This window comes from Phyllobates terribilis, unplaced genomic scaffold (genome assembly GCF_046119375.1).
Source record: "Phyllobates terribilis strain yellow unplaced genomic scaffold, ASM4611937v1 Scaffold_9__5_contigs__length_417890890, whole genome shotgun sequence".
Lineage (NCBI taxonomy): Eukaryota > Metazoa > Chordata > Amphibia > Anura > Dendrobatidae > Phyllobates > Phyllobates terribilis.
Window position 1 is genome coordinate 54,883,153 of NW_027362769.1, and position 13,886 is coordinate 54,897,038.

Here is a 13,886-nt window from a genome sequence, read left to right on the forward strand (position 1 = left end):
GTAATTTACAGACTTTTGTTTGTTCTGATTCTTTTAACCCTTTCCTTCCTTCACACTCCTCTACTTAACATTCATTATATGTAATTATTAGGGATGAGCGGACTCATGGATCTTCAGGTTCTGGTACCAGACCTGAACTTTAATCCAAAGTCGGTTCGGGTACCAGAACGAGCTTGAACCAGAACCCAAATCCCATTGAAAACAATAGGGACTCGAGCTGGAAAATTCTCTCTCTCTCTTTCTCTCTGCAAGTCCGGACTTCCCCTGTAACTTTGAACATTGCAACGGACTTCCAGGAGAAGTCAGTGTTCGGCGTTTAGCACCGAACACTACATGTCCAGTGCGAACCCTTTTATGTTCTGGTTCGTAGTAATAATCAGCACACGTTTTTTTATGCATCATTATATTTTTCACTTGTCATTATGTCTTCATCTATCAGATTCCCCGTGTATACTTAAGATTGAGTCCTTACAATGTCCTTCTTGTTGGCTCTCCAGTCTCATACTCCCACATAATGATTATAAGATTGACAAGCACACATGAGTTCTATTCCCCCCTTTTTTTATATGTTTTTACATTTCTTTATATATATTTTTTTTATTTCCTTACGGTATATACATTGATAATTTTCACACAAACATCTACACATGGTCAATCCTTTGATGGTTTATTAGTTCTGAGTAACCAATGATCAGAGACAGGTATGATTAACCTTTTTTTCCTATAACAAACTTTATTAGTATCTGAAAATGAATGTGTCATATGACACTATAGGGATCCGATATTTCGCACCCAATTTCAAATATTTTGTCTATTTAAACGTTCATGTGTCCTCCACTTGTTATCTGTAGTTTGTCCTGAGGAAGAAGTTTGGGTGTAACTTCAAAATGCGTTGGCAATAAGCTACTTACCTATTAATCAAGTGTTCTGTCTTCACATGTCCATTTGGCAGCGCATTATTAACCCCTTTTATTCCTTCAGCTATCATGTCTCCTCATCTGGATCTGTGGCAGTTGGATTTTAAGTGACATCTGTGGTTGTGGTCACACAACCCCTACCAGGTGAGCAAATTCTCATCTATTATTATCTATTATTATTCTGGATGAAACTCTATTGTGCTTTTTGTCCTTCTAGTTTTTACAGTGCAATCCACTAAAAACTGTAATTTTTCATTTTTGGTCTGTGTGTGCATTTTTAGCATCCATGAGTTATCGCATGCAAAAAAAAAACAAATAAAAATTGATGGAGGTTTGCCAAGCTTCTTCTAGCAACCAGTGAAAAACATGGATGCCACCTTTATGCTGTCCATTTCTTTTTACGGACCTATTTATTTGAATGGTCAAGTTCTGCCAAATTTATCACGGGGGGTGGACCTCCTTAAGGGAATCTGTCAACAGGCTTTTGCTCTAGAATCTGAGCGCAGCATGATGTACGGGCTGACACCCTAATTCCAGTGAAGTATCACTTACTGGGCTGCTTGGTGTAATTTTGTTAGAATCCCTGTTTTCTCTGTTGTAGATGTAGCAGTGCTCAGAATGCTGAGCTGTGTATAACCCCACCCAGACCCCTAATTGGCACACTGTGCATTGTTAGCAAGCTGTCAATCATTGGTGGGGGCAGGGTTCCACAGATTAGCTAGACTGCCTTGCATGTGACACCTAGTCCTCTAATAATGTTAATCTCCTGCTGATAAAACACTGATTGTATTGAAACTACAGCACACAGTCTAGTAAGTGACACATCCCTGGAATCAGGCTCTCTGTCCCTACATAATGCTGCTCTCAGATTAAAAGGCAAAAACCTGCTGACAGATTCCCTTTAATAAGCTATCTCTCCTATATGGTATTTGCTAGATTGTTTCTTCCCATCTACAAGAGAGATAATTTGCATAGATTCTCCCATGAAGCATTGTGAATTAAGACTCCATACTCAATTGATCTATTTAAGGAAAACCAGTGCTTCTCCAAAGTTATTAAATTTGGCATTTCTATGCTATGAAAACTAGTGCTATCTCTTCCATAGCTTTATTGTATGAAATACCTTAAAACATTTACAGTGTAACAGCGTCCCATATAGTTCATCGTTATGACATGACTACAAAAAAATGTTTTACCAACATTTATTAGCGACCAGGACCTCTGACAGTAATGTAGATCTGGAGAAGACTGCAAATGGTAATAATAGCATTTAATAACATGTAATATTTTATTAACAACAATTACATATAATTCCTAATTTTTATCGTTTTAGAATGTATTGGTTAGATAAATACAATTTATCAAAAATGTTAACAAGACCCTTTATGCAAAACAGAATCGGAGTCTGACAGATATTTCACATATGATGGTGGTATATTAAGTCTTATGTCTTGCCTTGAAGGGGCATCTTGGTAAATTATCCAAAGTAACCGATTCAAGAATTACAAAACCTACTTGTATGTTTCATTTCATTTTCTTTGCTTTGTTATCCTTCACCTCTTCTACAGAAGGTAAGTCCATGAATCCACCACCCATTGCAGTGACTGCATATAGTCCTCAGGAGCCTAGTCCTTAAGCTTCATAAATAGGCCTTTTTGTAGGTTCTCTTAATCAATCCCGTTACTATTGATATTTTCAGCTACGTGGACATCCAAAGTCAGTTCTTGTTTATCTAAAGCCTGTTTTGTGTCTAATAGGTGGTTGCCACAAGCTATTTGAACATATTGTGGCCTGGCTGGAATAGGAAGTAGGATAGTTCCGGGTAAACCTATGTGTTTTCGGGCGGCCAAAACCGCATCCTTTATGGCAAAGAACACAGATGACGCCAAAAAAGCTGACATTTCTTCCACAGCCTAAAAAAAAATACATTAAAATAAGTTAAGTACTATAAAATTACCATATGGCACACACATTTTTTCATAAAAAAAATGTTTGTTTTTTTAAAGAAATGCAGTAAATACACTCCTCAGCATTGAAATTGCAACACCAAGAAGGAAAAGTCGTGGAATTATAAAAATCACAGAATCGATAGACATGTTAATGATATGCAAATAATAAACAAATTAATAAAAATTTCAAAACATCTCGATTTATTTAGCATACAGTATGAGCGCCACATGCCGATATCCCCGCACCTACACGCCGTGGCATGAGATCAATGCCAAGGCATTGAGGAATGTTCTACCACGCTGAAAGCACTTGGACACGGAAATCAACAAGATTCACATCTGGCAGAGCTCCCTTTGAAATCCCTGATTATTGACGTTCCAGATGTGCTCAATGGGAGACCAGTCTGGAGGTGCTGCAGGCCATGGCAGCACGTTTAGGCCACGCAGGCTGTTCACAGTAGTACGACCAACATGCGGCCAGGCATTGGCACGTCCTAGGAAGCTAATTCCACTGTGTTGTTGTGGTGACAAGAGGCTTCTAGGACATTTTGGGGAAATAGCCGTATCACTGTTTCCAAAGACTAAACCAATGTACCGCTGAGCTGTAAGTGTACCTGGAATGAAGACTAGAGGGGTCCAGCTACCATATTTAATGCCACCCCACACTTTCATCCTGGAAATAGTAGGATCAGTGTGACATTCCATTATGAAGGCTCCTTTACAGTGTTTACAACCGACATGGTCTCCAGATGGAGACCAAGAGCTGGAATGGAGCAATGGAGGTCTATCCTCATAAGCGATGGGTCCCACTTTTGTCTTGGATGCAATGATATCCAGAGATTGGTCTGCAGATCACATGGGCAATGCCATGAGAAGGCCTTCATGAGGGAACGTCACACCGGTTATTTTGGTTATGGTGTTGGGTGCCATAATGTAAAGTAGCAAAACCCCTCTAGTCTTCACTCCAGCTCAGCGTTACATTAATTTGTTCATGGAACAAATGGCAAGGCCATTTCTCCAAGGTGTCCCAGGAGTAATTTTACAACACGACATATTGCTCTTGCTACTATGAGCTCCTGTGTGGCCTAATGTGCTACCGTGACCTGCAGAATCTCAGGACAAGCACATCTGGGTTATAATTGGTCAGCAATTGATCTTGATGATTTATGTGGCCAAATGCACTCAGTGTGGTAGAATGTTCCTAAAGGCCCCGTCACACTAAGCGACGCTACAGCGATTCCGACAACGATACGACCTGTCAGGGATCGTTGCTGCGTCGCTATGTGGTCGCTGGTGAGATGTCAAACAGTCAGATCTTCCCAACGACGCAGCAACGATGCGGCGACCCATAACGATCTGTATAACGATGCACGCCTATGTGTTTCTGTGTCTGAGTCGCCAATGAGGTCGTTGGTAAGGTGTCAAACACACCGATGCATGCTACCCAGCGGGACCTCAACGATCAAAAAATGTCCAGACCATTCCGACACGACCAGCGATCTCACTGCTGGGGCCTGGTCGCTGCTAAGTGTCAAACATAGCGAGATCGCTACTGAGGTCGCTGTTGCGTTACAAAACTTGTGACTCAGCAGCGATCTCGCTTAGTGTGATGGGGGCTTAAGATAACTATTAACAACCTCATTGATAACAGCCAAGGTGTGTAAGTGAGAGTATTTTACTCATGGTGTTCACACTCACTACTGAATAAATTGAGATGTTTAGAAAATTTTGATTCCAATTTTTTATCATTTGCATATCATTAACATATCTATCGATTCTCTGATTTCCAAAATTCCATGACTTCTGGGTGCTGCAATTTCAATGGTCTTAAGTGCTGAAATACATCTAATATGAGACAAAAAAACATATGGTGAAAAGTTTTCATACATTCACATTACAACTTGAGTTAATGAAAGTAGAGTACAATGAAGGAGAGTTGGAAGGGTAAAAAAAAGAAACGACAATTAGGTGAGGGTGGGGGGCAGATTAAGGTGGAAAACAGTCTATTCTGCCAGGGTTTCTCAGCATTCCAGAACATATAAGAATTATACTGGCACATCCAGTTTATTGGCCACACTACCTACAAAACCGGTTCTGGGTAAGGCAACCTGAAAAAAGGTTTGTCATTGCCAGTGGCTAATATTTGTGCATGTACCTTAAAAAATATGAGTAACTATTAGTCCTTGCCTTGTTCTTCTACAATATTTTTACTTAGTGGTTTCCCAGTTACAGTGAAAACTGTGTGACACTGAATGGACTCTAAACAGGTAAAGGGGTTGTCACAAAGTGTTACCAGATCTACATAGTTAAAGGTTATTTCAGCTCACCTTAGGAGAACATCCCACATATGGATTAGGAGTTGTTGGGAGCAGAGCTACATTGAGGTGTTCAGGCTCTCTTCTGTTGGTTTGAGATTCCGCTTGGTTTGGGTGGGCACCATTCATGGTTGGTTGACGACCATATTTAACATCATCATTTGTGTATAGTTTAAGCCCTTCATTAAATGCATTTTTAATCTGTAAAATTCAAGAGAGAAAATATTTTGTGATTTTAGAAGAGATGCAAAGGTTTATAGCAGCAAACAATGCAGAGCAGTCCTGACTATCTCACTTTGGATTATCTTCTCAAGTTTTGGAAGTGCGGTCCATGTCTTTTTCTACAGCTATGATTTATCTACTTACTGTTTTCTTTTCTATTTGCAGTGTATAAACAAATAGATGGGTCCTCCAGCATAAAATAAGACACAGATAACACTTATATAAATATAATTCACTTGTTTGGCTCCTTTTTTTCCAAATGGTGTGAAAAACTAAAAGAAGTAATACTTACCTGATAGAACCTTCATCACACCATACAGATGCTTCCCAGGTCCCCTGCTAGTCTCTGGATTTACTGTTGCATATGGACGGTTATGTGACTGCTGCAGCCAATCATTTTCTGCAGCGGTGATGTGTAGACTGTGTTTCATATGGTCAATCAATAAACTACCTGAATTTATTCAGTTTAACCTACCTGTTCGATGTTCACAGTCTGACTGAAACTGGAGCCAACATCAATAATAATATCTGCTCGTATATTCTGGGAGAAAATACAAAAGTGTGTATAAGTAATGATAATTAAAAAGAAATAATATTTAAAACTTTTTGAACAATATAGTTTTGCTTGTAATTTTTCTCTACAAAAATATTAAAGGTGTCCTTATTTAAAGCTGCTGCCTGGCCTTATGATATTGATGACTTAGCTTTAGGTTAGGTCATCAACATCAGATGGGTGGCGGTCCAACACCCACACCGATCAGCTACTTTTAGCTCCAGACAGATGCAAGCAGTGAATGGATCTTTCAAGGTTGCTCAAATCATGTTCAACTGGTAGTAACTGAGCTGCAGTTCTTGGCAACAGGCGCTACACAATGAAGAGAGAAATGCTGGCTCAGGACAAGAGTTGAAAACAGCCGATTGTTATAGATGCCAGGTGTCGGACCCCACCAATCTGATATTGATGATGGCCTATCATGAGGATAAGTCACCTATGATGTTAGGCTGGAAAAAAAAACCTTTAAGGAAATTCTAAAATTTTAATGACTTGGATGTTTGCTTTAATGCAGTGATAAGAAGTCACAGTAGATGGTAAAGTTGCCTTGCGGAGCTGAGAAGTCTTGTTCAAAGAGACACCAAACTCTGTTTATGTGTATGTGAATTGTATTTATTAGAACTTGGGACAGCCGTTTCTGCTAGAAAGATACTGAATCGAATAGTCTCTTATGGGATTAGTGATTAAAGACCCCCATACACTTGAGACTAACATCAGGTATCTACGGGTTCAGCCGACAGTCTAATGTGTAGTGGGGTCCCTAACTCTCCCCTGACAAATGATGTCAGAGGAAAAAAGGATCCAGCATGTCCTATTTTGCACTCACAATCTTTTTGTACTCTAAGAGATAACCCACCAGAAGAGTCTGGAAGCATGGAGAACACACAGCATAGAGAACATACAGGAGTGTTCGGCAGAGCAAGCACTCCTGTGTATGGAAAGGTTGGGAGAGATACAGTACTGCTCGCAATTATTGGCACCCCTTCTTTTTTTCATAGACTGTACAATATCTTCAGAAAAAAATGGAAATGTTCCAAAGTTATATCCTCAGGATTTTTTAATTAGTGGTCCAAAGTAATACAACAATAAAACATTGTTTTTCAACTACCATGTTGCAATTTCAAAGAAAAAACAGAATAAACAGCATGTGCAGCAATAAAGGCACCCCTAATTAATACTTGGTTGCACACCCTTTGGCATTAATGACCGGCTCCAAATGTTTCTTGTAGCCATCTATGAGCTTCTTGCACCTCTCAGCTGGAATTTTCTCCCACTCTTCCTTTGCAGTTTTGTTCAAGCTCTTGAATGTTTGCAGGGTTCTTTTTCCCAATGGCAGATTTCAGCTCATCCCAAAGATTTTCAATGGGGTCAAAGAGGTCAAACAGTCCATTGTTTTCTTTTTCAAACATTCCTGTGTACTTTTGGATGTGTGCTTTGGGTCATTGTCTTGCTGGAGGACCCATGATCTTCGACTCAAACCAAGTTGTCTTACACTGGGTAGGACATTTCGCTCTAAAATCTCTTGATAATTCTCTGATTTCATGATTCCTGTAATATGGTCCAGTCCTCCAGGACTGGATGCTGCAAGGCAACCCCACAGCATTATGGATCCTCCAGCATGCTTAACTGTTGCTAGTGTTCTTTTCCTTATAAGCTTCATTGTGCCGTCTGTATAATATATAATGTAAACCAACTGTTGCTTTGCATTGCCAAAGAGCTCTATTTTTGTTTCATCTGTCCACAGAACATTTTCCCTGAAGGATTGTGGCTTGTCAATGTACTCTTTGGCAAAGATCAATCGTTCCTTTTTATGTCTTTTCTTCAGCTATGGTTTCCCTTTGGCCTTTGCTCATAAAGCTCTGCTTGGCTTAGTGTGCGGCGTATGGTATTTGTTGAAACCATGACCCCAGACTGTTCCAGGTTGGTCTTCAGGTCTTTGAATGTTCAACGTGGTGTTTTTTCCACCATTCTCACCAACCTTCGAAGACATCTCTTGTCAATTTTCCTCTTTCCCTCACGTCCAGGGAGGTTCTTGACTGTTCCATGCCTGGCAAACTTTTTAATAACATTGCGCACTGTTGAAACAGGGATGCCACGGTCTTTGGAGATGGCCTTATACCCTTTGGAAGTCTTGTGTTTGCTAATAATAGCAGTTCTGATGTCCTCAGACAGCTGCTTTGTCGTCACCATTGTGACAAAGGAACAGGGCCTACCATGTGGCTTTTTAAAACACTGAAGTCATCATTCATTGGCTAATTCATGTCACATGGGCACCGACAATTAATCACAGGTGAATCTCTTGTGTGATTTACCACAGGCGAGTCAAAATGTGTTTCCATCGTAAATGAATGTAAAGGGTGCCAATACCAGTGACACAGCAAACTTTAGGTTTTTCTGTTTTTCCCTCCCATTGTTTTTTGTTTTAAATTATTGTTTATCATTTGCTCCTTTGTATTTAACACGAGGGCTCTATATAAAAAAACTGTTTCACTTGATTCATTTTTTTCAGCAGATATTCCACATTGTGTACTGATAGCTAAGTCATAGTTTGGCCAACAGCTATCTAAAGTGTATGTGAACTTAAAACTTCTGTAACCCACAAATTTATCTAATGTGTCTAATTCGAAGAACTTCCAGAGATATGTATGTTCATATGTGTGAAGGAAAGCTCTTTCCATAAGCTTCACTTATGTAAGCTGCTAACTTAAAGTAAAAACTCCAGTATTTTTTTATTTTACTGCTGCAGTGGTGCTTCTAATCTAAGATCCCTGCACTGAATCTGACACTTACCTGCGGTCGTCTTCCCATTCTATTGTCGCAGGATCGCTCCAGTGTTTCAGGTAGCGAGCCAGAGGTCACAACTCAATGCAAGTCTAGGAGAGCCTCTTCCTGCCTCTCATAGACTTGCTTTGAGCACTTGTGACGTAACTTCTGACCTCCGGCCAGTCAGAACTTGAGGTCACAAGATGGCACCATAGGACCAGAGAAGCCCCGAAAAAAGGTGAAGACAGAGGAGGATTACAGTAGAAGCACCACTCCAGTGCTGAAAAAAAATGTTGGAGTGGTGCTTTAATATTGCTTTAAAATCAATTAAGCCTAGAACTGTTGTCCCTCTTTTATATAGTTTCTTTGCTAAATGTCCCTAAAATACAAAAACACTGGTGGGTTAACAGTATGACCCCAATAACATTAAAAAAATGAAGATGCTTTCTTCCAGAAAAAGTGCCAATCTAGTTCATGTGCTGCGTATTGCAGCTCAGCCATATTTATCAAAAGGTTAAAAATTAATGTCAATTAGTGTTTTTGTATGGTACCTTGTGGTCTCCTGTTCGACAGTCTAACTCCACTTCAGTGCATGCTGCTCCAAATATAAAATTGGTTGTTTTCACACCACTTTTTGGCTCCCATTCAGAGTCTGGATCAGGAATCCTATAATAAAAGGCATAAGTTACTAAAACATCATTAAAAATAGCTACTTCCAAACCTTTGTGCAACTCGAAGTTGTGCAAAAATGTAGCGACTTTTGGCATTTTCATGCCAATTTAACCTACCTCCTCCAAAATGGGCAAAGCTGGAAGGTACAGGTGTGGGACGTAGTTATGGCATACGTTACACCAGAAATCTTACTCCAGTCACTGACTGGAGTTAGATTTTTGTGGAGGCGCATGCCAGTTTTCAGATGTGCCAGATTTATTAAGAAGCATGCACCTCTCATTGAATCAGGCACATCTGCCTTCAGCACACCTCCTTATCAAGACCAGCCTGAACAACCATGATCTTGATGAATCAGGGTCATAGTTTTCACATTTTTTCATTGTTCATATTGTTTCACTTATGATCTGGCTATTTTGGCTCTGTTAACATTAGTCATTCTAAATTCCTGGCATAATAATCTTGACTTGCTCCCAACAGCTGGTGACCTTTGGATGTGACTTTACATACAGTATGTATAATATTCAGACTTGCATTTGGATCCACTGCAGCCTGTTGACTGGATTTACATGACCTGATCTTTTTGGATGTCTAATGATATATCCTGCAAAGGTTCGGCTGGCCCACCAGAGTATTAAAGGATCCTATGTTGAGCAAAGATTTTGAGACAATAATAGACCCCAAAGGTCTAACAAATAACCCATTAGACCAGGGGTGGGCAATTAATTTTCCCGAGGGGCCACATGAGAGACTGTGACTGTTGGGGAGGGCCGAACCAATAGGCTGAAATTAATTCTGCTCAATATTAATATTAACATATTAATTCTAATTATTATTATTAATGATTACATAAATATGAATTGTGTAACTTAATATTGAGCAGAATTAAGTGTGCTGACATCCCCCTATATACAGCTTGAGCCCCCACACAGCCTCTCTATATACAGCATGAGCCCTACACAGCCCCCCATGTCCATTATGAGTCCCACACAGCCCCACAAGGCCAGCATGAGCCCCACACAGCCCCCCCATGTTCAGCATGAGCCCCACCCATGTTCAGCATGAGCCCCACACAGCCAACCCGTGTCCAGCATGATCCCCACACAGCCCCACTGTGTGCAGCATGAGCCCCACACAGCCCCCCCTTGTCCAGCATGAGCCCCACACAGCCCCCCCGTGGCCAGCATGAGCCCCACACATCCCTCCCGTGTCCAGCATGAGCCCCACACAGCCCCCTCATGTCCAGCATGAGCCTCACACAGCCCCCTCATGTCCAGTATGAGAGCCCAAGAGCCTCCCCAGTGTCCAGCATGACAGCCCCCCCTGTGTCCAGCATGACAGCCCCCCCTGTGTCCAGCATGAGAGCCCCTCTGTGTCCAGCATGAGAGAGCCCCTCTGTGTCCAGCATGAGAGAGCCCACCTGTGTCCAGCATGAGAGCCCCCCTGTGTCCAGCATGAGAGCCTCCCTGTGTCCAGCATGAGAGCCCCCCTGTGTTCAGCCTGAGAGTACCCCCCCTGTGTCCAGCATTAAAGCCCCCCCTTCGTCCAGCATGAGAGTGCCCCCCCTGTGTCCATCATTAAAGCCCCCCTATGTCCAGCATATACTTACCTCACTCCCTGTTCCCCTGGCGCTCCTGTCTGAGAAGCACTGACTCTCCGCAGTGCACAGGCTGACGCCATCGCGTCAGCTGTTTCTAATGCTGATTGATGGAAGAGCGAGGTAGCGGCCCCTCCTCCACCAATGCATTCACAGCGGATTGAGACCGCGGATTGAGACAGCGGTGACGGCGTGTGGGCGGGCAGTGACGACGGGCAGTGACGGCATGTGTGTGAGCTGGGAAGGGCATAGTGCGGCCCGTGGGCCACTGTTATCAGCCCCTTGGCAGTCTTGGTCCATGGGCCGGACTGGAACAGCCAGAGGGCCGCATGTGGCCCGCAGGCCGCACTTTGCCCAGGTCTGCATTAGACCTTACTGATGATATGTTCTGTGTGTGCAGTTACAATTGGATGTTCACATGTTCCGTATAGGTAGAGGGTAAGCCATCCCAACTGTTTCATCTGATACATTATTATTGTATTTTTATTACTCTTCTGTGTTTTATTACTTTTCTGATGCTGTCATCATAGTGTTTTCTTTGTTTTGCTAGCTGTTTACTAATGTGATTGGCTCCCAACTGTGTTTTTTTTATTTCCTTGACAATAGTTTCCCATATTATACCACTATGTAACCACTATGTGGTGGCAATTCTGGTATTTAGTAGTTTTTGTTAATGACCACTATAGTGTTATTATTCAATTACTCTGTGCTGTAATATGTGGTCATGGTGTAGCAGTATTATTTGTGCCTTAAGCAATGGTATTGTTACCTCCAAACGCCATGAACAGCGTGTCCATGCTGGACTTTCCTCCCATCTCTCATCTAACTCACTCTTTGATGACCTACAGTCGACTTCTGTCCCACCATGCCACCGAAACTGCCCTAACATGATCACTGGTGACTTACTTACTGCCAAAGCTACCAGACAATTCTTTATACTTTTCCTTCTAGATCTGTCCTCTACCCAATCTATCCATCACAATTAATGACACCATGCTTTCCGAGCTACTGGAAGTCTGCTGCCTTGGGGTAAACCTCGACTCTGCCCTGTTCATCAAACCGCACATCCAAGCTCTTGACACCTCCTGCTGCCTCCAACTTAAAAATATTTTCAGAATTTGTAATTTCGTCAACCCTGAATCTACTAAAATGTTAGTGCATGCCCTCATCATCTTCCACCTCGACTACTGCAATATCCTCCTCTATGGCCTCACTGCTCTCGCACATCTCCAGTCTGTCATTAAAGGGGTTTTCCCACAAACAAAAGTTGATTTTATTCAATAGATCTTGGAATAATAATAATTTCTACAATAGGATGTGATTAAATTTAATTTTTCTATGCTGAGATAATCTTATAAATGTGCCCCTGCTGTGTACTGTGTAATGGCTGTCTCTGACTGTACAGGAACACGGTCTGATCATACCACATCTCCTGGACAGGGGGGGATACAAAAGAGTATACTGACATTATAGCAGGGGATCGCAGCTGATTGCTTTTGTGAGGTAAAACATTTCCCGACCTGTTTTTAAGCAATGTTTTACCTCAAAGAAAGAATCATCTGTGATCCCCGTTCTGTAATGTCTGTATACTCTCTTGCTTCCTCCCTGCCCAGGAGATGTGGTATGATCAGACCATGTTCCTGTACGGTCAGACACAGCCATTACACAGTACACAGCAGGGGCACATTTATAAGATTATCTCAGCACAGGAACATTTTATTTAAACACATCCAATTGTGGAACTTATTATTATTCAAAGATCTATTGATTAAAATTAACTTTTGTTTGTGGGACAACCCCTTTAACTCTGATGCCCGACTAATCCACCTCTCTCCTCTCTAACCCTCTGCTTCTCCCCTCTGCAAATCCCTTCACTGGCTCCCAGTTGAGCAATGTATCCAGTTCACTCTGCTTACATTGACCCACAAAGCCGTCCATTATCTGTCTCCTCTGTATATCTCCAAACTAATATCCCAATATCTTCAAACACGTAATCTCTGGTCCTCCCAAAACCTCCTTCTCTCCTCCAAACTCATAAGTTCCTCACCCAAACGCCTCCAAGACTTCTCCCAAGTGTCCCCCATGCTCTTGCATTCTGTGCCCCAATACATCTGATTGTCCTCCACACTCGGAACCTTCAGACCAGGGGTGGGATTCAGCCGGTTCGGTCGGGTTCGGGAGAACCGATTATTCAAATTGCTGCCGGTTCCCCGAATGTGGTAGAATGTGGAGCATTTATCCCCATTAGACTAGAGCTCATGTGCAACTTGACCACTGATCCATTCATTCACTCAGTGGCTGTTCTTGTTTTTTTCTGGAAGCCCCAAAGAGAATGAATGGAGCTGCAGTCAAACGTCCCACCTGCTGCTGCATTTTAAAATGGGGATAAGTGTCCTGTCATGGATAAAACTTCACCATTCTTCCGATAGATACGTTTTCCAATGTTCGGATCCAAACGATCCATAAGTTATCTTCTGTAGCCCATGGTTCGGTGATAACTTGTTTTTAACCAAGAACCCCTTTAATGTAAACTACCATAATTGTACATCTCAGTTATAGTGGCGCACAGTATATGTGCAGGAGCCGCCTGTGGTTTACAGTCGACGCTCCACTATAAAAGGGATAACGGCTAACAGGTATTTACATAAAGCTGTAGGGTGGGCCCTGAGGATCAATTCCTCCTGTGGGCCCCAGACACCCCAGTCCGACACTGGTTGTGACCAAGGGGCACGGAGAGCTGACACTGAATGGCAGGTCGGGGAATATGGAACCGATTCCAGGGCTCAGCGCAACCATACTGCAGGACAGGATGGATGAACACAGAACTTAAACACATGCTAAAAAAAAAGAAAGAAATGTTTATCAAATGGAAAGAGGGAGGCATATCTAAAGAAGATTATA

The 13,886-nt window shown here is 42.0% G+C and overlaps 1 protein-coding gene across 1 annotated transcript in view; it reads right to left on the minus strand.

The window, feature by feature from the left end:
* Positions 1-2,105: 2,105 nt before the first annotated feature.
* Positions 2,106-13,886, minus strand: part of LOC141161554 (aldehyde oxidase-like) — a 220,963-nt gene continuing 209,182 nt past the window's right edge. The window contains exons 24-27 of the mRNA XM_073646513.1: positions 9,271-9,385; positions 5,879-5,944; positions 5,194-5,382; positions 2,106-2,830 (exon numbers count right to left, since the gene is read on the minus strand). Coding sequence (XP_073502614.1) covers positions 2,585-2,830; positions 5,194-5,382; positions 5,879-5,944; positions 9,271-9,385 — 616 coding nt within the window. The 3' untranslated portion in view covers positions 2,106-2,584. The remainder of the gene's footprint in view (positions 2,831-5,193; positions 5,383-5,878; positions 5,945-9,270; positions 9,386-13,886) is intronic.